Genomic DNA, 24,853 nt, shown 5'->3' with positions numbered 1-24,853 from the left:
GAAAGAGTAAAATTGCTCAAACGTTTATTTCCACGTTTTCATCTTAGATTCTGAAGCCGACACCCAGCTGGGGTCCCAAGGATCCCATAAGATACAAGAAGTGGAAGGAATTCAAGGATGCGAAGCGAATAGCTAGGATGAATTTGGACAAAAAGAGATCGAGGATCGTTGCGATGTTGATCGGAGAGGATTGAATGGGATCACGCTGTCGAGGAAACGTTTCTTTCAATTCAGAAGTTTCTCTTCGCTATTGTCGCATGCATATCAACGAGAGCTAAGTCTAATCGATTTTACGAAAGACACAGTGTATTATAAATATTACGTTCTTATAAATAAATATTAAATTCTCATCCTGCTTCGGTAACTCTCAGACCAAAGAGCCGAAGCAAAAGGAACAGAGAAGTACATCATTTTTGCTTTGCTCGGTGCATCGAAGATGATTTTGTACGAAGAGATTCGGCATCAGTCTCTAATCTTTCTTTTCGTTTTTACGAATTAAAGTGTATATTAATCGGAGCCATTTGGATTTTGTCCTGGAGTTCCTTTCCATCTCTTTTTCTTCTTTGAAGCGAAGCCAGGCTTTCTTGTACTTGTCTTCTCTGGGCCCCCATTGTGACGTTGGCATGAAAGACTTCTTTAAATTCTGCAAACAGAAGAATTATACAGGACCATAATTGCGATATGTTATTTACAGTCATAGCGAAAGAGCCGAGGAAAAATATAAAGTAAATATTAACAATATCAAAGACTGATAAGGAAGAAGAACGAAGAATAGAATTTAGGGTATTTTCTGCGATACCTGTGAGAGTGGCAAGTCTCTGTTCTTCAGCATTTCAACGATCATCCAAAATGGTATTTGGAAAATACTGAAGCAAAGTATAACCGTGCCAGCAGCGTGAGCTGAGACAGGATATTCTGTTTCACCGTATGTCAATGGAGATAGAGTGGCGACGGTGTAAATGAAAATTATTATTAAGATCAACGGTGTCACGAGGAACCAGCAAATTCGCCAGTAACTGCTGGTTTCTTTGTCCAACATGAATTCTATATCGTCCAGAAAATGTTCTATACCTGAAAGAAATTTATTCGACTATGAGCAGGTACCTGTACAGGTATCTATATTCTTTTCCTTCTAAATACTTGGAATTTCATTTACTCATGAATGAAAAGAATCATAATTCATTACAATTCTCCAGTAAAAAAAGGTACAAACCATACAACCACGTGATGGCGGTAATTTCGAAAGAAGCTAAGATGAAGACCACAAATGACGTACCATAGTAATCGACCAACGTCAATAAAAATTGCCCGCCCTGTATTCAAACAAATTTAATTAACAAATTAAGAGTGGAAAATAATTATTTATACTCTCCACATTATTGTATCTTTTACCAGTCTTTCTAAAGCTGACAAATACTAGAAATTACCATATTTATGCAAATTTTTTAGCTCACCGTTATTTTAGTTGAAAATGTCGATCGAGTTTTTCATTAGATTCCAAGAATATGTTTATACCAATTAAATTTCTTTCAGGCTAATTATGTTTATGAAGTTGAAAATTAGGAAAAAGGGAGTGGTAAAATGAACAATAAAATTTTGAAGATTCAGAAGATACGTACCGGAGTGACATAAACCGTACTAACGGCGAATGCTATGGTACAAACAGGAACCACGATTTTCCAGATTTCCACGTGTGGTAGCTTTTCCTTTAAGGAAGACACCACTCCTGAGACCATTCCTACGATACTGCCCACTCCGAGGACAAACATCATCACGAAAAACAGCACTGAGAATAACTATAAAATATAATTATACCTTTCCTGAGGTAAAAATAAAAAATAATACAGAAACATAAGAAAGAACAAAAAAGAGAAGATTTTTTCGGTAGTCCGAGAAAATTGATGAAACTGCATACTTTAGATAGCAGTAAAAAGAAAATATCTAAAATTAATCATTTTATTTGATTCAGTAAAAGAGGTTGAATAATCATGAAAGTTATATAAATAATTTTATACGTATAACTATTTATTTTCACCATACAAATTTAAGTACGATTAATTAAATTTAGTTAAATAATTCTGACTTATTTACCTGAGGTAAGAAATCGAATTTGGCTATGGCGTCAGGATAAGAGACGAACGCCAGTCCAGCTCCAGATTTCACCACTTTGTCGATATCCTCTATATCCATCTCGTGTGCCAGGTTCCCCAAAATCCCAAAAATCGTACATCCAGCTATGAAACTTGTTAGGGTGTCTAAACTAGTCACGATAAGTGCGTCCCTGGAACATCAGGTTCACTCAAATCTCGTCCTCGGGAATTACATCACTGAGAAAATAACCACATGTGCATATCTTTCACCTAACAGCCATATACGATGCACACAAATATATAATTTCCCTGGAAGGATTAAGAATATTTACAGCCTCGTTTCACGAGTATCTCGAAGAACGAATTTTGAACGATACCGCGATTTTACAAACGAAGAAAAATTTCGTCTTTGAATAAATCTCGATACACGACTTTGTCAGATAGGCTCCTCTTCGAAACGAAATCAGGAATATAAGTTGCACGAAGTTATAACGAGATGATAATCTAGCTGAGTCTAATAAGAATATTCGTGTCTTACCTGTATATGTTGTGTTTGAAGTTATTGTGTGACGAATATGTTATAATAGGACCGAAACAGACGGAAAGAGAGAAGAAACACTGTGTCACAGCAGCGTACCAAACAGTGGGCTCCAAGAGTTTCGACCATTTCGGGGTGACGAAGAAGAGGATCCCTGTCCCAGCGCCTTCCAGGGTCACTGCCCTGACTAAAAGGGCGATTAGGACAATGTAGGGGAAAATTGCGAGAAAATAGGAAGCTTTCCCGGAACTTTTCACACCCTTGAACGTGATGAGGATAACCGAGAGCCAGCTGATGAGCAGACACAACGTTAGCTTCCAATCTGGCAACCCAATTCCGTCGTTTATGTTATCCTTCTCTTTCAGGACCACCTTGCTGAAATTGTCATGTGAAATACGTCTTATTTTTTCACTTAGTCTCTCTTATTTTTCATATCGACTAATTTAATCTTTCTAGCTTTCAACGTCAGTAGCAGTAGAATTAACCCTTTGCACTTGACGCTTTTTTGACTAAAGAAGAGTAGGAATTCGAAGTTCTGCTATAAAGCTGACGATACTTTTTCGAGCACTAAATAAGAAATCGTATAATAATTAACACGTAGAATTATTTCATTTTGATACCTCGCACACTGTTACATTATTTTAAATTTGACGTATTAATGAATATCGATTTTTGAAATTTTATTAAATGGCGACTGAAGGGTGCCTCTCGAGTACAAAGGGTTAAATATCGAAAAATTTAATTCCTCTTAACTTCAATGTTAGTTATACTGGACTTAAATTGTCCTGGTAAGCAAATTACCAAAAGTATTACTAACAACTTACAGAAAATAGAGCTCGGCAGAACTTCTACGTTGCTCCTCGGCAGAGAACAAGGCAACGTAGCTTTTGTTATCATCGATCGTTCGCCCCGAATCGACGCAATCCTTCCACTCGTCTCTGCATTTAGCCCAAGGTAACTCAGCAGAGAACGACGCGATGAAGAAGAAAAGCGTCAGTGCCATCAGCGAGCTATAATACGTCATCAGAGCCACGTTCGAGCAGAATTGGGACCATCCAATGCCTAAAATGATAACCCTCGGTATCAAGACACAATGATCAAGATCATCATTGATAATAAGACACAACTAGACGATTCTAATCGTTCAATTTACCACAGAACGCTGGCGAAACGTTCCAAATTTTGATGGACGAGGATGAGGAAAACTGTCCAAGGATCATCTCCAGATAATAAAATGGTTTGCCAATGAGGAACAGGACGATGATGTAGGGTATCAAGAAGACACCTCCACCATTCTCGTAAGCAGTAAAAGGGAACCTCCAGATGTTTCCAAAACCGATCGACATCGCTATACAGGACATCAGGAACTCTATTTCGTTGTTCCAGGTACTCCTCGCTTCTGGTGCTTCCGTTTCCTTAGCCGTTTCCGCACATCCCAAGACCGACTTCTTTGGCTCGTTCGTTTTCTCTCTCCCCGTTTCGTCCATGGCAAACGCCAGATTTTGATAGCCTCCGTCATCCTACGGAACATCATAAATTACGAATCGTTCGTTACGATAAAACAGTCAATCCTTCGAGTTTAACGCCTAGATAGCGACGAATTAGGTTTTAAGCTCTCTGCTAACGTAGAACAGCTGTTATCGCGTGAGTAAAATCTCGCTATCACGGGTGTCTCCCTGACAAAAATACAATCAAAGCCGTTTATCGCTTCCTACGGCTTTCGTGATAGGCGGATTGCGAATACTGGGTGCTTCTAAACGCCTGGTTTCGCTGGATTTCTTCTACCCCAACTCGAGTATCCGATATCGTTCGATTGGCTAGAGTAAATATACCAGAGATCTGGGAAAGTCAAAGAGAAAATCACATTTTTCGTACGAGCAAAGAATTCTGTCTTGGTTCCTAGGATATCGTATCCTATTGAGACAGCTCTGAGTCGAGGATAGAGTGTGACTAGTGCCTCGAGGACGTTCGTCGATGTACCAAAGAGAGAACGATAATGAGATGCACAAGATGAAAGATTTGGGTTTCTTTGAAATTAGAAATGTTGAATACATGGTATACCGACTAATTTTTACTAAGGTGAATGTACTTCGAGGAACTCGGAGCTGCTTGAAGAGGTTAAGATTGAACACGATAGGGTAGGTTATAAACATCATAGACGTCATAGACTAAGATCACGTATTTGACAAGTACGCCAATTCCAAGATACGAAGAAGGAAAGCAATGAATAAAAATTAATGAATCACCATTAAAAATTATTTAAATGTAAACACTAGATAATCATGGGAGCCGAAAATGGGCAGTGCTTAACAATGACTCGTAGAGGACTACAGATCAACGATATCTTTACGCTTATCTCATCGTGAAACGTTCAACCTTTCTTTCCTGTGCAATGTTGCGATAAAGACGACCACAACAAAGACAAAGAACTTTCCTCAAAAATTAACGAAACGAACAAGTGTAACAAGGGTTTTAGAAACGCAAACTTCCAGTTCGCCATCGAGATCACGCGGATACTCTACACCATGAAGCCCCTCAAAAGCCTATATCATAATGACAGAGACTCGTAAAATGGAACGACTCGCTCTCAAATCTCGCAAAATGGGACCAACACTCATACACCATGAATCCTCTCGGAAGCTTACATCACAATGGCGACTCGTAGAATAGAACCACCATAACGTCACTCACCATTTTCTCTTGTCAACGTCGCGACAAAACGACCACAACGAAGACAAAGAACGTTCTTCGAGCGTTGACGAAACGAAGGAAAGGCCGCGATAAGATTTCGGGATCGCGATCTCTCAGCTCGCGATGGAAGTCGCGATCGACATCGCGCGTTTGTTCTTATATCGTGAAATGTGTGTCGATCTTATACCCCCGACGAACACTCGAGGAACCTTGGTGATAAAGCGATCGTGATCCCAACAGCTAGATTGCGTTGTAGCTTCGTGCACACCGCTCTGATAACGATTCTTCCAAAGGGGACACGTTCGCCGACGATATTTTAACGATCAGGGGCAAAGAGGAATTCGATGGAAAGGTTTAACCTCTTGAACGAGACACGAACTAATCTTCTTTCTTGACGAACTAATCTTCCTTCTTAGCTAATTGTTAACAAGATACCGTGCCAGAAAGGACTATTTCCTTGCTCCTGTTTGTACGTTAATTTGGTGGTCCATGGACCGTCCTGAGTCAAAAGACGTTTTCCTGCGAAAACAGGATAGATAAAGATTGGAGTTGCGTTTGTAATAACTGTGACATCTTTTAATGGTAGTACTACCAATTTTAGGATGTCAAAATATGACTGGTATTCGAATTTTTCCTCCTATTATTTAGTTATAACAGATTTTCTTCTGATTTTTTCGTAAGTATGATGCGAAATAATACTCAACCCCTATTTGCTCCAATTACTGGATACTGGATAGTGTCGTTTCAATACCTAAAAATTTGGGTAGGGTGGAAGCCTGTAAAATTGTTTCAATACATCATTTATTCGTTTAGAAATAGGCATCGCGAAGTTAGCGTTGCAAGCTAGAATAACTCTTTAAGAGGCGCAGAGGGGCTAAAGGGAAGAAAAGGATCATAACCTTGGAAAGAGATCGATCATGGAGTCCAATGAAGATGAGAGAAAGACAAAATTGGGAGAAGTATTATATAATTTAGAGAATCGTTTAATAGAACGATATACTTCGGTATTAATTACTTGATACTCGTTATGATCAGCTGAAGACGACGTTGGAGAAACATGGTGTAAGCCAGTCAGACTTGGACAAATTGGAGGAACGAAAGCCCGAGGAAATTAGCGAGGAAGCAAGGGGAATACTGAAGAACTTGGAAATCACGAAAGAAGAAATAGAAAGAGCTTTAATCGAGGACAAAAAACATAAGCCCGAGGAATATAAGGAAGAAACGTTGAAATTCGACGAAGAACCTGAAAACGCAGCTGAAAAAACGGATAAGTCAGAAGAAATTTCAAATCCTCGAGAAGAAATCGAGAAGTTCTTGCGCGAGAAATCAATGAGTCAGAGTTTCATAAATACTTTTCTTAAAATTGGTTTCACCGATGAATTTCACAGGTGAGAGAATTAACTCACGTTATAATTGTATCTTAACAGATATATAATGGTTTGATATAAATTATTTAAATCGGAAGTACTTAATTTTAATATGCGTTAGTACTTTACGTGATGATATCGGTGATATCGACAGCATTATAGTATTAACAAAGGTATAGGAAATACGAGTTTAACTGAATTCGAATTTAACGATACCAGATAAGAATTTCATTGTCTTCTAATGATTGGTCTAATGGATAATTCTTCAGATTAATTATGCGATTATTTACATCGAAGAGAGGCGCCATTTTTGTATAGGCTTCTAAACGCGATGGGATTTACCATTGAAGAAATAAAAGAGTTACGAAGATTATGCGATTTGGAAATAAAAGGCCTAGAAGAAAACGATTCTCTCGTGTCTTTGCCTTCTTCTTCTGATGATCACTTATCTTTTGATGGACTTTATTTGAAACGTTTACTCAGCAAGCCTTTGGCGCAAGCCCTTCGAGAAATCATCGCGAAGAAACCTTTCGATCCCATAGAATACCTTGGCCATTGGCTATTAAATTATAAAGTTAAATACCAATGACATAATTATTCTTCTTAAACATAACTCTGTAAAATATCCTTTCAATCATTTCCGTCCTTGATAAATTTTAGATTTGTGAAGAAATGGGAAAGAGAAGAAAGGAATTCGAACTGGAGCTGATGATCGAGAGGGAAAAAATGAAGTTACGAGTAAGCGCAACGTGTAATAGTTGTATTTTTGAAAGATCAATGTACATCTCTAAAAATCGGTGCAACTATTTCTAACAACGCACTTACGTCATTTGAAAAAAATTTTAAAGCAAGAAGATGAAGCGCCATCTTCGATGAACGCAGATGAAGAAAGAGATGAGGGATTGTTCGATGATTGGAGATTTTTATAAACGAAAGACAATAAAATTTCACGATTAACGAATGTTGACAGCTGCACGAAACTATTCTAGATGGATTAACAATTTGTGATCGTTATAAAAATGAGAAAACTATAAATACTTTTTATTAAGAAATATCAAACGCTGTCCTTACGTCTGCTGCGCGTATGTTAAAACATTAGTAAGTAGCGTTCATTCAAATGCTTTCTAGGGGTAGTTACAGTATCTGAGTCACAGAAATTAATTTCTGAACTTTAATCTTCAGGCTTTGTTTCTTTACTATAATCTAATACTGCTTTTTACGATGCTGGAAGGAAGTTTGTTTCGTTTGAGAACGACGAATATCCGATACCACCTCCACATTGTTAATTATTTCTCGTAATATTATTTCACTCGATCGTCGTTTTAATCCTTTTGGTCTTGAATGAAATAAAAATTTATTTTATTAATTAGGAAGCTTGTAAATCATGTGGTCAATATGATGGTAAATGCTGTAAGTAATAGACTAATTTATTCTACTTTGTAAAACTATCGTGAGATAGAATTAAAATCATAGGTGCCATACAGACAGCGGTGGGTTAAACATATTTTTAATTTTTAGACATGTAACTCCAATCGTACAGAGTGTGCTTTCTTAATTAACAAACTCGAGTATTGTTTGAGTTATTGATAATATCAAAAAGCGCGTCACACTCAAATGTAGTAGACTACAATTAACACTAGAACTACCAAATAAGACAAAATGGTTAGTCTCAAACTCTTTGCTTTTGAAATTAGAAAAATATATAACTACTTTTGATAAAACCTCGCATTATAAATTGATAGTTACAGCGAAATATATAATTTCACTTTAAAAATCAAAGATCACTATATGTAGATCACTTTGATAAGCGCATACACCTAGAAACGAAGACTATGCTCCTACTAGACATTCCTGTTTGGAACGTTTCTTGATATCACCTGTTTAATTACGTTTTGTTTAAAATGAGACACCCTGTACATTAAGTTACTTCAGTGAGAAATTCCAAAGATTATATAAGAAAGTATCCAGTGACATAATACTGATCTACGTAATACTGGTCCACACTGAAACTCTTATATGGTTTCGTAACAGCAAAGGGGTTAAGGACTCGTCAATTCTCTTTTTACCTGTAATAAGAAAATAAACTTTCTTAATATCAAAGGATGCTCGTGTTTTGCAACATCTGTATGATTTATCAATCTATAAGTCTTTATAGTATTTTTGCAAATATTGTATGTGATTACGACGAGAAAACACGCGGGTACGACTTATCTGTAGGACGGCAATGGTGGGTCGAAAGAAGTCACTCCGAAAATAAACGTATCTAACATGAAAGACATTTTATCTTAAAAATTCTATTCGTCTTTCACTCGAATTATAATCCCTTCTACTTTTGTTCCGTTAAATAATATTATGTCAAATTATGTATAGCACATATTATGTTTCTTAGATTTGAAAGATATAATTAATAATCCACTACCTAAGTAAAATTTGTTTGGCTTTCAAGTGTGATAAATGACAAAATAGATAAATTCATTTTCGAAGTTAATCTTCCATGACAAATCTTTTAACACCCAACCAAAATAAGATTCAAATCATCGTAAATTTACGACAAACGAGGGAAGTGTTCCTTTTCTTTTCATCACACGAGCTTATCCTCCCAACAGAGTATCACATAGATGAACTGTTTAATTTTAGAACAATCCCGTTTTTCTCGTATTTTCCTCTTGGTTTCCTTAAATTCGCGCCAGGAGGCCAGCTCCTTGGAATTCTTCGGTCCCCAGTCCGACGACGGTGTGAAGGCTGACTTAATCATCTGTGAAATGTTATTAATTTTTACTACCTTTGTTATGTACAAAATTCTCGTTATATTACATAAGAGAAAAAAGAACAAATTATTATACACACTTCAAACGAGTCTAAATTTCTCTTAGAGACCATAGTGTAAATCATCCAAAAGGGAATTTGTAGGATACCGAAGGCACAAATGGTCCATCCAGCAGCTACAAATTATATCAGATAAAATTTTATACTTTTACTTTATATATTATATAATACTGACAATAATAAAATAAATACGTACCATGTGCACTGTCAGGATAGGAGATACCGCTGTAAGTCAAGGGTTTCAGAGTGACTAAGGTATAAATTAGAATTACAGCCAGTAAAAGGGGAGTACCAACACCCCAACAGAACCTCCAGTAAGAGGATGGTCTTCTTTTTAACATGTATTCCACGTCGTCCAAGAAATTCTCTAAACCGTACACCCAAAAAACACCTGTTATTTCCAGTGTGGCTAAGATGAACACTATGAAGGAACCTGCATAATAGTCGACTAATTCCAGCATGAACTGACCACCCTGTAGATATACAAAGACGTGGATCAATTAGTTGGAAACATTCGGCGCATTTCTCTGGCGATAATGTAACGAGGGAATTAATGATAACGCTTACAGGTGTGCAGTAAATAACACCGGCACCAAATCCGAAAGTAACTGTGCCAAGCACGATATACAAGTGATCCAAATTTGGAAATTGATCGCTGATAATGGTGATAAGCGCCCCAGCTAGCGCGATGGCGCTCCCGATGCCGAGTACATATAGCATCAGAAAGAAGAGCACTGAAAATACCTAAAAATTGTAAAAATAGTTAAAAATCTTATTTTTTATATTATTTATTATATTATATATATTAATTATATATTAATTTTATATAATTAATTAATTATAGAATACGGACAAGAAATAATAAAAATACAATAACAAAATATTATGAAGATAACATAGGATAACTAAAAGTGATAAAAAGCTGCCAATCATCTCTTCGTCACTGTGTATTTATTATCTCTTTGAGCAGCACTTTTTCGTAAAAGAAAATGGTTGTTACATAGTACATAAACGTGTACTAGATTTCTTACTTGCGGTAGAACAGTAAACTTCGCTATGGCATCTGGATAAGAGACGAAAGCAAGACCGGTTCCACCACGTACAACATTGCTGATGTCCTCAGTGTCCAGTTCGTGAGCTAAATTTCCAAGGATACCAAAAATGGTGAAACCAGCTATTAAACTGGTGAATGTATCCAACGTAGTTACAACTATGACGTCTCTAAAACAAATATGAGAGAGCCGTCAAATATAAATCCTATTCGTATGAGGTTTTTAGCATCGTTTTGACCATTAAGCCACGGGTTAGATTCAGATACCGTGATAAAATTAACGCAGAAAACTCGGTTTAATTAGCCTGGCATTTAAAAAAGTTCTTGATCCTGAAAGATAAGAGTTTCAAAAGAAATCGAGGTGACTATGTTTTCGTTCCACTGATTTCCTTGAACATCCGTAATTCAGGTTCAAGTGAAATTTATTATATACAGGGTGTCCAAGATTTTAATAAACTTCAATTGTTAGTTGTCCTAGTTACCCGACTAATTTATTATTTTATGAAAAAAATCTCAAGAAGTAACCTGTATATATTGTGTCTGAAGTCATTGTATGACGAGTACATGACGACACCACCGAAGCACACCGACAGTGAAAAGAAGCACTGTGTAACAGCCGCGTACCAGACTTGCGCATCGAACAGCTTCCCCCAATTCGGTTTGATGAAGAAAATGATCCCGTTCACGGCACCGTCCAGGGTTACCGCTCTGATCAGCAAACTTATCATGATGATGTAAGGAAAGATCGCGAGGAAATAGGCCGCTTTCCCTGAACTCTTCACGCCACGTGCTAAGACAGCAAATATGCAGCCCCACGCGACGAGCAGGCAAATCGTTAGCCTCCAATCTGGCAGCCCAATACCATCGTTGATATCTTGTTTTTCTTTCAACACGATTTTTCTGTCGATAAAAAAAAAGAAGATTTTAGCCAGTCGATTAATATTAATTCCGCGCAATGCGATGTAACGATGTGATCATCATCGTTTCGAACTTTCTAATTTTATAATTCGGAATTGATTGGAAATATTATAGATACTATGGATATTATAAATATATATTAATTTTGAAAGAAGAATTACCTAAAATAAAGTTCAGCGGAACTTATCATATTGGTGCCATTTCGTTCGGTTATGTTATAAGAGCCTTCTGAATTGACGCAAGAATTTCCCCATTCTTCCAAACACGTGGACCATGGAAGATGGGATTGGAAGCTTCCAATTAGGTAGTACAGTGTTATCGACATCAATGAACAATAATAGGTCCCTACCGCGAGCATGGAGAACATCTGAGCCCAGCCGACTCCTCGAAGTCCAGGTGCTGCAATTAAATAATTAAATCTTAATAATGGTACGATATTTATAGAACAATGTTTGATAATTCATTAGAAACCTAACTTGTTCGAATTACCTCGTCGGAGGTAATTGGTAATTAACATGTATATTTTGAATGTACAAACACATATAGATTCAACTCTATTCCTCTACAAGGAATATTAATTAAAAATTTTTCTAAATTACGAATTTTTCATTTGTATGTCCGATGTTCTATATACTCTAACATTTATCTACATTTCAACCATATTTCTTTTTATCTTCCAATGACGATTGACGTACCGTAAAATAACACGAGTATCAGATCCATGTATTTGAGTCGAAACAATAATGATTTACGAGGCGTAATTTAACCCATAATTTAAACCTGTTACACCAAGCACACACCGATATACGATCCAGGTAGTAAACGACTTTGACTTGCGAAACCGGTCCTCAGTCTTTTACTTCCTGCTCAAACTTTGGCATCCTCGATGGTTCATCACTCGTCAATCAGCATTGCGAAATGAGACCAAACCGGGCAAGACCTAATTAACCCTCGAGTACTCCGTAGGACTGTGATGAAGCATTTCGACAAATACTAGGTCAATATTGGTTATTATAGTCTATACTGATACAAGAGTCTCCAATTACATTAAGTCGATAAAATGCTTTTCCGAAGTTAGCAAGAACAGAGACAAGGATGTTTCACAATTGTCTTTAACTCGATAACGAATCTAATTTTTGAACTATCAAATTGATACTAAATCGCCTTACAAAACTTTCAAGAGCATTTTACGAGACTCATTCATACTAAATTCATCCATAAAAGATAGAAGTTTGTTATTTATATTATCCTATTATTATCTTCATGTTAAATTTAATGCAGTTTCGTACCTGCTGCCCACATTTTTACTGAAGATCTGCTGCAGAACTGTCCCATGATCATCTCCAAATAATAAAACGGCTTTCCAACAAGAAATAGAACGATAATGTAAGGTATTAAAAATACTCCTCCGCCATTTTCGTAAGCTGTGAATGGAAATCGCCAAACGTTGCCAAGACCTATGGACATGGCGATGCAGGACATCAAGAATTCCAATCCATTACCCCAAGTAGCTCTCTCCACTTCGTTTTCATTAATAGACTGTCGAAAATTTGAAAAAAGAAAGATCGTTGTTAAATAACTGCGATAATTCCTCGGGGCTTTATTGAACCTACTGTTTCCTCCGATAGCGACAAGGAAAGTGGCAATTTGCGATCCTCCTGAATTTCATAATTAAAGCTGAAGGAATTGTCTTCATACTGAAACCAAAATGAAACCTTGTAAATCTCTATTTCTTATTTTACCAATTTTTATTCTTACAATATTTTATAAAAATATGAATTTGGGATTATTAGGAATTACAATCAGAAGTTTTCCGCAATTCCCATAATTTTGAAAACTTAACATTTTTGATGCTATATAATTTGCATACCTTGTATGTTACGCAAATCTAAATATTAATTAGTTACCTTGTTATCGTCACCTCTTGTGGGATGTTGAAAATCAGTAGTCACATGGCCATCATCTCCAATGAAAGCAGCATTCTGTTGTCCTTGCTACAAGAAAATTACTGACTGATTATTAGTGATCGTTTAGATCATTAAGCGATGCAGTGATTTATATCGATGATACAAAGTGTATTCCGCCAATTATTTTCCAAACAAATGGCTCATATTATCATTTATTGTGTTTTCAGTTGCGAAATACACTATCACAGTCTCATTGCGTAGCTCGAAAAGAACCATGACACGAGACAACTTATATCTCTACATAGCCATTCCTATTTACCTCGCAAGGACACTTTCCATGGTCTGAAATATTACACGCGACGCAAGTTGCAAATTACATCTCTTGATGTACATACACGGAGTGAACAAAATTGCATGGTGTTCCAATCACTTTTACTATACATCATTCCTCCTAAATAAAATCTAATACTTTCAAATTTTTTAACAGTATTAAAACACCATTATGTATCTTAACTGTTTGCGCTCCTAATTCTTTCTCCTTAAATGTATTTATCGTTACAATGAACAATGGCAGGTTGATAAAAACTATATAAATATTAAATTAAATTTAAAACAATATTTATTTACATTATAAAATTTAAATAAATATTGTTCTGTAATTATTTTGATAATAGATTTAAAAATGTCAACTATGATACGAAATTTTTAGGAGCATCCATGAATGAAATTGATGACAAATCATAGTTAATGAAAAAGCTCAAACAGCTAAGATTTTAAGATATAAACTTAGCATTATTCCAATATCGTTATTTAATTATATTATGCTCTTAAGATAAATCACGAGCTTCTCGTATTCCTTGATAATATGCAAATGTAATACATATGCTTGAAATTTTGTAATAGCATCGTAAGGCGATCCGAAACTTATTCCAATCACAGCTGAGAAAGGAAGAAAAGAAAATTACAAACTTCGAAATTGTCAAATAAGAAAATGCTTACTGGAATAAGCGGAAGCACAGTATCGCGCAATTATTCTTGTAATTGTTACTTCAAGGTGCCACGATATCATGCGGATAAACATAATTATGCCAGTGCTGCATACCTCTAACAATGCTCGATCGTCGCGGAATTAAGCGACGATATAAACATTTTACCACGTCGTAAATCATCGAACGGTATTTCAAAACATTTTCTTGACACTCGTCAAGAATCTACTCAGCGAACCATTAACGTGACAGCGACTCGATTATGAATACAGTTGCATACAAAGTATCAGTGCTATGATTTATTGAATGATAATAAAAAATCACGATTCCAATCCGTTGTAATTTAATATAGTGATCCGATTTCTAACCGTTATTGCCTTAGACCTCTTGACGAAAGTTATAGCAGGAGAATTATGAATAATAATTAGCAGAAATTCTGACGAAGCCTTTGTTCAAAATTTCGTTTCTTCATCACTACCGTTGCGTTTCGTTAAATCCTATGTTAAATTTTATATTAAATCCCATGTCACTTCTTATAATTCTTCCTTCACCGAATGATTGCATACATAGAAATATTCTGTAATATCCATTAAACAATTTGTAATATTCTCACATACTATCATTAATACTTTCATTAAATCAAAAATACATAATCGTCTAATAATTACCGTGATAAGAGAGCCTTATAACTTCTGAGAATTTAAATTTAAATTACAAGTGATAGATGAAACGATCTTTTTCCATCTCACAATGATTTTCCACTTCGTGGAATTAAGATAGCGATACCAGAAATGACTTCATTTCAATCCTTTTAGTAAAACGAACTCGAAGATTAATTCCTTTTGAGGAAGAACTCAGGTACTTTTGTTTATTTCATGCGGATACCTTGTGTATTCTTATTATACCAGGGAACTGTAGCCTCTGGTACAGGTCGATTATTATGTTCTATTGCATAAAAGAAGTTGGCCGAACGGCTGTACAATCATTTCATAATGATAAACGTAATAACATGTATTACTGGATTCTTCAGACGATTTGACGCCTCCAGAGATTTCCGGATGTCCACGTTTTTTTGACAATTTCTCTTCACTTATGTTTAAGATCTCGATCATAAATCTCGAGATATTCAACTGATTTAGGATGAATTTTCGCCAATTACGTTCTCTAATTATTCTTATAAAAATTTCTAAATTAGGATATTAGAATATTTTGGTATAACAAATTAGAGAAATAACTGAAATTTCGTTTAAAAAACGAGAACAAGAGATAAAAGATGATTTTCACACCTGTAAAATAAGTGTCAAGAATTATTTGATATATGTATCTTTTAAAAAGAGTATTGATTTTCAATTAAGCAGAAATAAGTTTTGCTTGTGATTCATCCAATTCGATTACGCATATACATGAAGTATAAATCTCGGTCATCATCTTCTTCTGTCAAATAGCCTCATCGTGAACAAATTCAGGATTCTAATGGTTGATCTTGTTCTTATTCGGCGTTTAATAACATTTTTAGACTTTCACATGCACGTGTACGCCTTTATGTAAGTCCTTGAATAGTGACGAATATCTGATCTTGATACAATGCTTTCACTATTTTTAAACCATCGCTTTAATTTATTTATAAAGGTATATGGAGTAAAATCTTAAAAAGAAATTTTAGAAACACTGCCTTAAATTAAAACCAATTTCTGTGAAATTCATTTCTAGTTTATTGTGCGTCCAAGGAATTGCTTGAAGAGTACGTCTTGACGAAACTCTAGAAAAATTTCCCTCCAAGACAGACAAGGAAATTTCATAGAACTGTATATTAACCCGTTAGATTGCAGAAATCTTCCTGATGACAAAGAAAAGAACAATTGAGTTTCACCTTGACGATTAAACTTATTTTACCACAATAATCTGATGATTATGATGACTACGTCACCCACTACAACCTGTTCACCTCGAAAACACGGAACAAAGAACCAGTTCATTTTGAACATAATACAAAAAATGTTGTGAATGAATAGGAATATCGGAATCGCGTGAATTTCTTTACAACTTCGTTGTTTATTTATAGTTAATTCGATTCAGAAGACTTTTGCGAGTTATATTTAGAACAAGGATAAATTGACATAATTGTCATAAATATATTAAAAGTGATATAAAATTATACGCTATGTTCTCAATATAAACAAAAAACGTAAGAGGAAAGAAAAAATAATATACTTTCAAAGAAATAGAAAGAAAAATTAGGAGTTTGTGTAGGTGACGTGCTATCACTAGTCTTTGCATAATCATAAGAATCTAGAACAAAAGGCAAACTAACTACATCCATTACAACATAAATCTATCTTAGAATATGTTCTCTTTAAAATTACCTCGTGTTTAACGACTTATGAATGGAACTACAGTTTTTAAACTGATTCGACAGTGAAGAAAAAATGTCATAAACGCTACTCGAAAGAAAATGATGAAAACAGTTGCTTGAAAAGTTCATTAAGATTTGGTAATATTCTATCAATATAATCTTTCCTGTTATGGATAACTACGAAATTGAAAATCAAGTATCTCTCGAGGGATAAATTGTTCAATGATGTAAAAAACCCAGAGTGGTTTCAATCGATCTTGCTCTCGGATGATTAAGAAGAATGAACTTCTTTTCTCACTAAAAGGTAACAAATTGGTTGATAAGTTAAATTACAACTGTGGTAAAATGATTCGATCTTCTTTCTAGAAAAGAGTTATAAAAAAAGTAACATATGTTTTGAAGAATGATACATTTGTTGAAATATTCTTCTTGAGAAGTTAAACAATTGATTAGTGAACAATTTTTCGTAGAACAAATCAGTTTTGAATTTTAATTTCTAAAACTAAAGAAGAAACCTAACGATAAACGAACAAATCTCCGCCGATGATGCACCATGCAACTTTCAGATCTAAATGTCAGTGTAACTAGTCCCACGTTATCTTATGAAATGCATTCGTGTAACATTTTACTCCTATTGTGTTGGCTTCAGTGGCACGTGTCAATTCTCATCACATGATCGTCAAGAAACTCCTCAGTAAATAAGAAAATTAAAAAAATATTAATTTATTGTGTTTAAAATATTTTCTTAAATAAATTTTTTAAATTGGATATAAAGTGTAATTTACTTCTGATTTTATCCAGAATCTGAATGATTAAAATGTCAAGCGTACGTTTACTTATATCAACTATCCTCCGTGGTTGAAGTGCCGAGATAACAAAGAAAAGGAAAACAAAGACAGGGAAAACAATAGTATCTGAGATTCTTTTTGATGTTATAGAGTCCACTGTGTTCAAAGATTGACTTAAAAGAACGACGCTTTGTATCGATCTAACTATCTGACACAAATTTTCAACTAAAAGCACAATACCTTCTTCATCTTGATGGAATCACCGGGAAGTTTTGACACAAGGCGTTGGAGGAACACCGGATATCCGATCAGGCGGATGACAATGAGTTTCGACGACGAGAAACGCGCGGAAGATCTCGAACTTATAACACTGTGACATCTATAGCGACGATCGCGACAGGTACATTACCTTCACGAGGATCAGACGACAACTGATTTCCGATCAGCTGCGATACGCTTGACAGGAAAGTAATCGAAGTAGGGATTGCGAACCTAAACTCGATCGGAATGGGGGAAACGCAGTTCCCGTTTCTTACCTTATTCACACCGCCTTCTATCCCTTCCTCTTTGCCCCCTCCCTTACACCAAAAAATTACCATGAGGACGAAATATTCTAACAAACTTTGTTTGAGCTACAGCCTTGTCGGAGAACGGATGAATGTGAACTGCATTGCCTATTTGATATGAAAGGATACTGGGAAAACGAACGAAGAAGGAGGAAGTCGAGGTGAATGAATCTTGTACCGAAGACTACGGTTTCTCTATTTTTTTCGAGTTGTCACAAATTGTCACGTTGTTTTAAAGGTGTTCTCTTCCTTAGAGTTTCTTGTAAAGTTATTACAGTACCAAATGGTCTTACTATTCTGAAAAAAATATAAAAGTGAAAATTTAAGTATGCTTACTGGAATAGAAAGAAATTTTTCTTTAATTCTAACTGTATTTAATCGTATTAATATTATAGATATAATATCTTAATATTTTTATTTTAAACATATACTTTTGTTATAAGTAGAATTGGTAATTTTTTGGATACAAATAGTTACTTACTGTATGTTGTTGAATTTTATCGCTGCTTCAAATTGTGGAAATTCGCAGGTATGATGGTCGGCTCGTTAAACGACCTTCGACAGTAGGTAAGGGATAAGAAGATGTATGCAGGTGAAAGTGAACTGCAAACCAGCTGTATCTGCCGGAAACTGGTTAATTCCAACAATAATTACTTAGTTAAAAAATTCTTTTGCATTACTTATAGGTATACTGATATACACATCGAAAATCATTTATCTGGTATCATTGTATGAAGAATATACAATAAATTGCCAAAAAGTACGGACGCTAAATTTAAATCGAAAGATACTGTCCTTTGTTTAACTCCGCCATAGTTTTTGGAACATTTTCGACCTCATTGGATCTTACTTTTGTTACGAAATTTCTTAATTTAAAGAACATGAAAAATCTTATCTTCAACTTCACACATTTTCCTCGGCAGATAAGCAATCTTTATCAAAAATAGAAATTTTGTTTTATCAACGTAAATATGTAACAACATAACATATAATATAATTCCATTGATAATGTACCATTTCCTCATCCTTGTCGCAATTACGAATTATTCTTTGTCCTCCGTTAGCAGTTAACACAGTAGTAAATCAAACCAAAGAATTTTATCAAGTACCATAATCAAAATATTTTGGTTCGCCACAGGATACAGGAGCCATCGCCAACGCCATTATATAAAGTAACCATATCCTTGACCATCTACCACAGTACATCAATAAAAGGGAAACCTATATCGGTTAGCATATAATGAAACAAAAGTTAAAAACTCAAACAATGGTTGCTCGATTGCAACTCTGTCATCCCTCAATGTCTCATATCCTTTTGTCCTTTTTATTACCACCTACATCCTCATGGAACATTAATTTAAAATAACGAAATTGTTTTAAAGCCAATAAATTTCCTTAATCTCTCGTTCTTCCATTGTTCGAAAGTATTCATTTTCATTATATACGGAATTTATACATCCTGATTTCATATTTGTGTTGGAGTGACGTAGGTCGATGGCATTTCTTATTGAAATCTTCATGTTAGACGAGCTAGGGAATTCCACACGTATTACGTACCAGGAATCGTAGTATTCTCCAACCAGTAGGAGCAAAGTGAACGGTCAAGGTTTCTGTGGACGACCGGTCAAAGCAGTTTTCCTGTTCTTGATCCTTGAAAATAAAGACATCCTTAAAATTTGTTAACATGTTTCATTTTCAAATTGCATTAAACTTCCATTCGAACCACTGACATCTCTAACGCGTATAAAATAAGCGACAACATGACTCGTTAACGATGCACGCGGCTTAAATCTAGTCATGCGAAAGCAGCACTATGTGTATATTCTATATTGCAATAATCAAAAAACGTCATTAAGAAAGAAGCGGAAGGAATTCTTTTTATTTATCTAAGCTTAATTCATAATTCTAGTCCTACAATCTATTGTATTTGTAATTTTCACATTAGAATGAAGTAGTTGAGTTCAGTGAATATAGCGAGTTTTGCAGAATCATGAGGTTAGTTTCGCAAGAATTCAAAATATTGCGATATTACTTTCGAACAATGATACAGAAATAAAAATGGAATGGAAAGCGGAATGTAAATAAACAAACCATGAAAATGCAACAAAATAGATACAAGATGCAAGGTAGACACAAATGCAAAGACGGAATTTAACAACAAAAAGTATATCTATCATTCTCATACTATTTATGTATTTTGTCTATGCCGTCACATGATTCAATAGTTGCAACTTCTTCGCATACTCTATGTTCCTGTTAATATTTCTCGATTTTTAACTGAAAATCAAATACTCAAGAAATAGAGTTAATCTTTGAAAACCTTTTTATTGCTATCGTTGGCTGATTTATTGGTGGAATATATATAATCAGAGTTGTATTAATAATATATTAAAGTGATTTATTAAGTAACAAGATATCTTTAACTTAGATTGTTAAATTGTTTCGCAATAATTTAAAAGCTGTATAACATAAATTTGTAACGAAAATAGAAAACGTAAACTAAAATTCTTTGGTTTTAAAGAAAATTTTATTTAAAATTTATTTGTTTTTCAAGGTATTTATCTTTTTCTTAAAACACTTTCATTATCATTCTATATTATCAGTACTACCAATAAAATAAATATAATGGAGAAACAAAATTATATAGATATATAATATAATTTACACATTCGTTTTATAAATAATAGTAGCAGTTAATAATATCCAATAACCATATTACAAAAGAGCAATTTTTATTGAAAACCGTTTTTTCCAAATTGTTAAACATAAAATATAATATACTTACAATTGAAAATTATAAATAAAATGTATTTAATAAACTTTTATTTTATTTTTTCATATTTATACTTTTTTAACATAAAATTCCACATTCCATATCATCCTTGTATGAATACTAATAGTTAAACGAATATTAAAATGGAAGAAATTTCTATTTTTTATCTTTTTTTTTCCTGTATCACTTAAATCTCTTTCTATGTATGTAATAATATATGTTTCTTTACCTTTAAAAATAAAATAGTGATTACAAAACACAAATTATTATTATTTAATATTAATTAATTGATCACTACTTGTATAATTACATAATTGACCTGTGCAAAGAATTTATTTAATTAATTGATTACATTATAATTAAAATGAATTTCATTACATCAATGCATACGTATAAATAAAACAATATATTGATAAAAATTTAAACTTAAATTATCAAGATTTGAGGTATTAGGGTTTGTCATCATGATTTCAATAGTTCGTGGTATTCGTACAGTGTGAGTTTATAATTTTGTGGTTTACCGGAGAGGATATAAATAATTAGCAGTATGTTTGACACAAATTATATAAATGAAGACTTTTGTAATTAATGAGCAACCGTGGGATTATTGTTTTTTAAAGTGTTCTGGCTTTTGTTATCATTACGTTCGCCAGAACAACTTAACCTCTAACGAAATATGTTTCCGTCGAAGGATTTGGGAAAAACGGATTATATCAGTTTAAATATCCAAGAAAGTGCAACATTCGCACGAGGATCATCACGTAGTCTTTGGAGAGTAAGTTTAGAAAATATTTCTTATTACATCAGTAAACTAATTTTCTTTCAAATTTTTGGAATGGAATATATCCTCAGAATAAAACTAAAAGTCTTGTTTTTTTTTTAGCAATGGAATCAGTTATCAAGGTTTCAGAGAAATATTCTTTATTTTTTAGTTATTACTATCATATTAGTTATATTTTATCTGTTACCTGGTGATAACAAAAGTGGAGTTTTAGATGAAAATGATTACAATAACATAGAAGTAGTGCAAGATAGTCTAAAATATGAAAAGGTATAAGTGATTTGATATCAATAAAATTGTTGTATAAGAGAACGTCTTATAATTCCTTTAAAAAATATCATTTTTAGGCAGCAGAAGATATTGTAGTAGATAGTATAAATCAAGAACATAAAGGGGGTGGAGAGGTCATTGAAGAACCTGAATTCCAACCAGAAATAAACCAAGTAGATGATGATCAAATTGGCGAACCACCTCAACCTAAGCCAAACACACTTAAATTTAATGGTAACTTTCTATTACTATAAGTACTATATCTTTGCATATATCTTTATTTATCAATAACACTAAAATTACTTTTTATTTTATTTTTAGGACCACAGAATAATAGACAGAAAGCAGTAGTTACAGCATTTAAGTATTCATGGAATGGTTACAAAGAATATGCTTGGGGTTATGATAATGTGAAACCAATATCAAAAAAATATTATGAATGGTTTGGCTTAGGCCTTACTATAGTTGATTCCCTTGATACTATGTACATAATGGGCTTAAATAACGGTACTAATTCATATTTACACAATTATACACAATTATAGAAATTTATAGAATTAATAATACTTCTCTATCTCTTCAGAATTTTTAGAAGCTAAAACATGGGTTGATAAAAATTTAGTGTTCACTTCGAATAGAGATGTTAATTTATTTGAAGTTACAATTAGAGTATTAGGAGGTTTATTATCAGCATATCATCTTTCAGGAGACAAGATTTTTTTAAATAAAGCTGTAAGTCGTCCTTCACGTTTTAAAGCTATTCAATGTTATTTAAAAATATATAACTATAAAAATCTACATTTCATAAACTATAGACAATGTTAGGAGAACGTTTGATGCCTGCATTTTCTACTTCATCTGGTGTTCCATATTCTGATGTAAATCTTGGTGCTAAAACTGCACATGGTCCTAAATGGGGTCCTGATAGTAGTACAAGTGAAGTTACATCAATCCAATTGGAATTTCGTGATTTAAGTCGCAGTACAGGAGATCCTAAATTCGAGGTAACTACAGATGCACTTTAAATATGAATTCTTTGTTATTTGCATTATATGTAGAAAAGTATGCAATTGTTATCCTATAGGAAGCAGTAGCAAAAGTTTCAGAACATGTACACCAATTAGAAAAATATGATGGTTTAGTACCTATTTTCATTAATGCTAATACTGGACACTTTAGAGATCATGCAACAATTACACTTGGCGCACGTGGTGATAGTTATTACGAATATTTATTGAAACAATGGCTTCAAACTGGGAAGACTATTAATTAGTTAGTATTTTATAATTTTTGTTCATTAGAAACTTGTTCTTTACTCTCAGATTGTTTTAATTTTAAAATATTTTTAGCCTACGAAATGATTATCTGTTAGGTATTACTGGAACTCAAAAGCATTTGGTGAAACGTACAGCAATTAATAAATATCTTTTCATAGCAGAGTTAGTTGGAGCAAACAAAGAAATAACACCAAAAATGGTAAATTTAAAAATGAAAGCATTTCTGATCACTTAATATCATATAGTGTTGATAATTATTATGTTTGCTTTGTAGGATCACCTTACATGTTACTTAGCAGGTACTTTAGCTTTAGGAGTACATCATGGTTTACCATCTGATCATATGGATCTTGCTAATGAAATTGTTAAGACTTGTTATCAAACATATGCAATTCAGCCCACATTTCTAGCTCCAGAAATTACTTATTTCAATATTCAGGTAATTATAATAGTTGTAAACTTAATAAAGATGATTATAAAAAGTTACAGATGTATTATAATTATAGAATACAGATGGAGAAAAATCAATGGATATGTATGTGAAAATAAATGATGCACATAATTTACTTAGACCAGAATTTATTGAAAGCCTTTTTTATATGTGGTATTTCACTGGAAATAAGACATTCCAAGATTGGGGATGGCAGATATTTCAAGTAAGCAATTAACTAAAAGTATATTTATCTATAAAACATGCATATATTTGTCGTATTCTTAATTACACATACCCACATAAACATATATATCTGATTTAATAGGCCTTTGAAAACTATACAAAAGTGGAGAAAGGGTACACCAGCATTGGTAATGTAAGGAACGTTTATAATACACTACAAAAGGACATGACAGAAAGCTTTTGGTTTGCTGAAACTTTGAAATACCTGTACTTGTTGTTTGATGATACAAGACAATTAATAGATTTGGATAGATGGGTATTTAATTCAGAAGGACATCCCCTACCTGTATATGAATCATAATCAAATCTAATCACAAAATTTCATGTATAAATTTGCACCATTAAAGAAATCTTAAATACCTTTTGAGGCCAGTGAATAGATATCTTAACGATATTACGCAGATAAGAAGTTAGTCGAATTAATGTACTTTAAAATATGAAATAGACCACGATTTTAGATTAATGATCTTCTAGGAATAATTCCCAAACATTACATTTTAGTAAAAACATTTTTCATGCGTTATTCTATGGCAAAAGAAGCACAGAAATTATGCATTTGCTAATGACTAACTATTTATACTCAATTTTTTACTAATTTTTCAATTCAAAAGTGTATTTTCGAATTAATCATTATCATCTATTACATAACAAGTACCATAATAAAAGTTATACAAAACATATTCCAAATCACACTCCTGAACAGTGTATAAGAATTGTTGAGTACAATACCTTAAAAAAAAAGAAGAAAAAAAGAATGGAAATAATTGTTCTCTTACTTATAGCCTAGTATACCAAATCCTTTTCTTTCTAAAATAAATAGAATCATTTTATATACTTATAACAACATTTAACCGTAGTAATGCAAATTGTCTACATTATTTACTTAATAAAATAGAACATTTTTTTACAATATTTTGTAAAATAAGAGTTGAAAAATTAATACAACCTTAAAATAAGAAGTTACTCTTATATCATTTTCAAATATTCTAGTCAAA

The 24,853-nt window shown here is 33.6% G+C and overlaps 5 protein-coding genes across 7 annotated transcripts in view; 3 read left to right on the top strand and 2 right to left on the bottom strand.

Moving 5' to 3' along the window:
• The window catches only part of LOC108551062 (sodium-dependent nutrient amino acid transporter 1), a 5,081-nt gene extending 4,822 nt beyond the window's left edge, over positions 1–259 (top strand). For all 3 annotated transcript variants that reach the window (XM_017905068.1, XM_017905069.1, XM_017905067.1), the window contains exon 10: positions 48–259. In XM_017905068.1, coding sequence (XP_017760557.1) covers positions 48–194 — 147 coding nt within the window. In that variant the 3' untranslated portion in view covers positions 195–259. The remainder of the gene's footprint in view (positions 1–47) is intronic.
• A 167-nt stretch (positions 260–426) lies between these two features.
• LOC108551064 (sodium-dependent nutrient amino acid transporter 1) lies at positions 427–5,493 on the bottom strand. Its single transcript, XM_017905070.1, has 9 exons — positions 5,320–5,493; positions 3,782–4,148; positions 3,453–3,690; positions 2,629–3,003; positions 2,092–2,281; positions 1,620–1,796; positions 1,214–1,313; positions 800–1,071; positions 427–643 (listed from the first exon to the last, which is right to left on the bottom strand). The coding sequence occupies exons 1-9, from the start codon at positions 5,320–5,322 to the stop codon at positions 470–472; spliced, it is 1,896 nt and encodes a 631-aa protein (XP_017760559.1). The 5' UTR covers positions 5,323–5,493; the 3' UTR covers positions 427–469.
• Positions 5,494–6,236: 743 nt separating this feature from the next.
• On the top strand, positions 6,237–7,615 carry LOC108551052 (uncharacterized). The gene is made up of 5 exons (XM_017905052.1): positions 6,237–6,278; positions 6,355–6,707; positions 6,984–7,260; positions 7,347–7,424; positions 7,535–7,615. The coding sequence occupies exons 1-5, from the start codon at positions 6,237–6,239 to the stop codon at positions 7,613–7,615; spliced, it is 831 nt and encodes a 276-aa protein (XP_017760541.1).
• On the bottom strand, positions 7,590–17,764 carry LOC108551059 (sodium-dependent nutrient amino acid transporter 1). The gene is made up of 12 exons (XM_017905059.1): positions 17,756–17,764; positions 13,389–13,475; positions 13,095–13,178; positions 12,771–13,020; positions 11,643–11,880; positions 11,089–11,463; positions 10,544–10,733; positions 10,080–10,256; positions 9,709–9,985; positions 9,534–9,628; positions 9,236–9,441; positions 7,590–8,752 (listed from the first exon to the last, which is right to left on the bottom strand). Exons 1-11 carry the CDS (start codon positions 17,762–17,764, stop codon positions 9,268–9,270), a joined length of 1,956 nt encoding a protein of 651 aa, XP_017760548.1. The 3' UTR covers positions 7,590–8,752; positions 9,236–9,267.
• A 3,691-nt stretch (positions 17,765–21,455) lies between these two features.
• Positions 21,456–24,353, top strand: alpha-Man-Ib (alpha-Mannosidase class I b). Its single transcript, XM_017905105.1, has 11 exons — positions 21,456–21,629; positions 21,738–21,905; positions 21,983–22,139; positions 22,227–22,412; positions 22,489–22,637; positions 22,721–22,909; positions 22,990–23,177; positions 23,255–23,381; positions 23,457–23,621; positions 23,689–23,838; positions 23,941–24,353. The coding sequence occupies exons 1-11, from the start codon at positions 21,531–21,533 to the stop codon at positions 24,157–24,159; spliced, it is 1,797 nt and encodes a 598-aa protein (XP_017760594.1). The 5' UTR covers positions 21,456–21,530; the 3' UTR covers positions 24,160–24,353.
• Positions 24,354–24,853: the final 500 nt, after the last annotated feature.

Source organism: Eufriesea mexicana, unplaced genomic scaffold (genome assembly GCF_001483705.2).
Source record: "Eufriesea mexicana isolate 0111107269 unplaced genomic scaffold, ASM148370v2 scaffold3653, whole genome shotgun sequence".
Classification (NCBI taxonomy): Eukaryota; Metazoa; Arthropoda; class Insecta; order Hymenoptera; family Apidae; genus Eufriesea; species Eufriesea mexicana.
This window is presented reverse-complemented; position numbering and strand designations above follow the sequence as displayed.

Bases quoted from the DNA above. Each gene is read 5' to 3' on its own strand.
- LOC108551064 (XM_017905070.1), bottom strand. The intron at 3,691-3,781 runs GTAAATTGAACG...TTATCATTTTAG, and splicing joins CGTTTCGCCAGCGTTCTGTG to GCATTGGATGGTCCCAATTC. The intron at 1,072-1,213 runs GTTTGTACCTTT...AATTTCTTTCAG, and splicing joins CGCCATCACGTGGTTGTATG to GTATAGAACATTTTCTGGAC.
- LOC108551052 (XM_017905052.1), top strand. From the start codon at position 6,237: ATGGAGTCCAATGAAGATGAGAGAAAGACAAAATTGGGAGAA. The intron at 6,279-6,354 runs GTATTATATAAT...CGTTATGATCAG, and splicing joins GAAAGACAAAATTGGGAGAA to CTGAAGACGACGTTGGAGAA. The intron at 7,261-7,346 runs GTTAAATACCAA...GATAAATTTTAG, and splicing joins ATTGGCTATTAAATTATAAA to ATTTGTGAAGAAATGGGAAA.
- LOC108551059 (XM_017905059.1), bottom strand. The intron at 11,464-11,642 runs GTAATTCTTCTT...TTTTATCGACAG, and splicing joins TCCGCTGAACTTTATTTTAG to AAAAATCGTGTTGAAAGAAA. The intron at 9,442-9,533 runs GTGTGTATAATA...AACATTTCACAG, and splicing joins GAAATTTAGACTCGTTTGAA to ATGATTAAGTCAGCCTTCAC.
- alpha-Man-Ib (XM_017905105.1), top strand. From the start codon at position 21,531: ATGTTTCCGTCGAAGGATTTGGGAAAAACGGATTATATCAGTTTAAAT. The intron at 22,638-22,720 runs GTAAGTCGTCCT...CATAAACTATAG, and splicing joins AGATTTTTTTAAATAAAGCT to ACAATGTTAGGAGAACGTTT. The intron at 23,839-23,940 runs GTAAGCAATTAA...CTGATTTAATAG, and splicing joins GGGGATGGCAGATATTTCAA to GCCTTTGAAAACTATACAAA.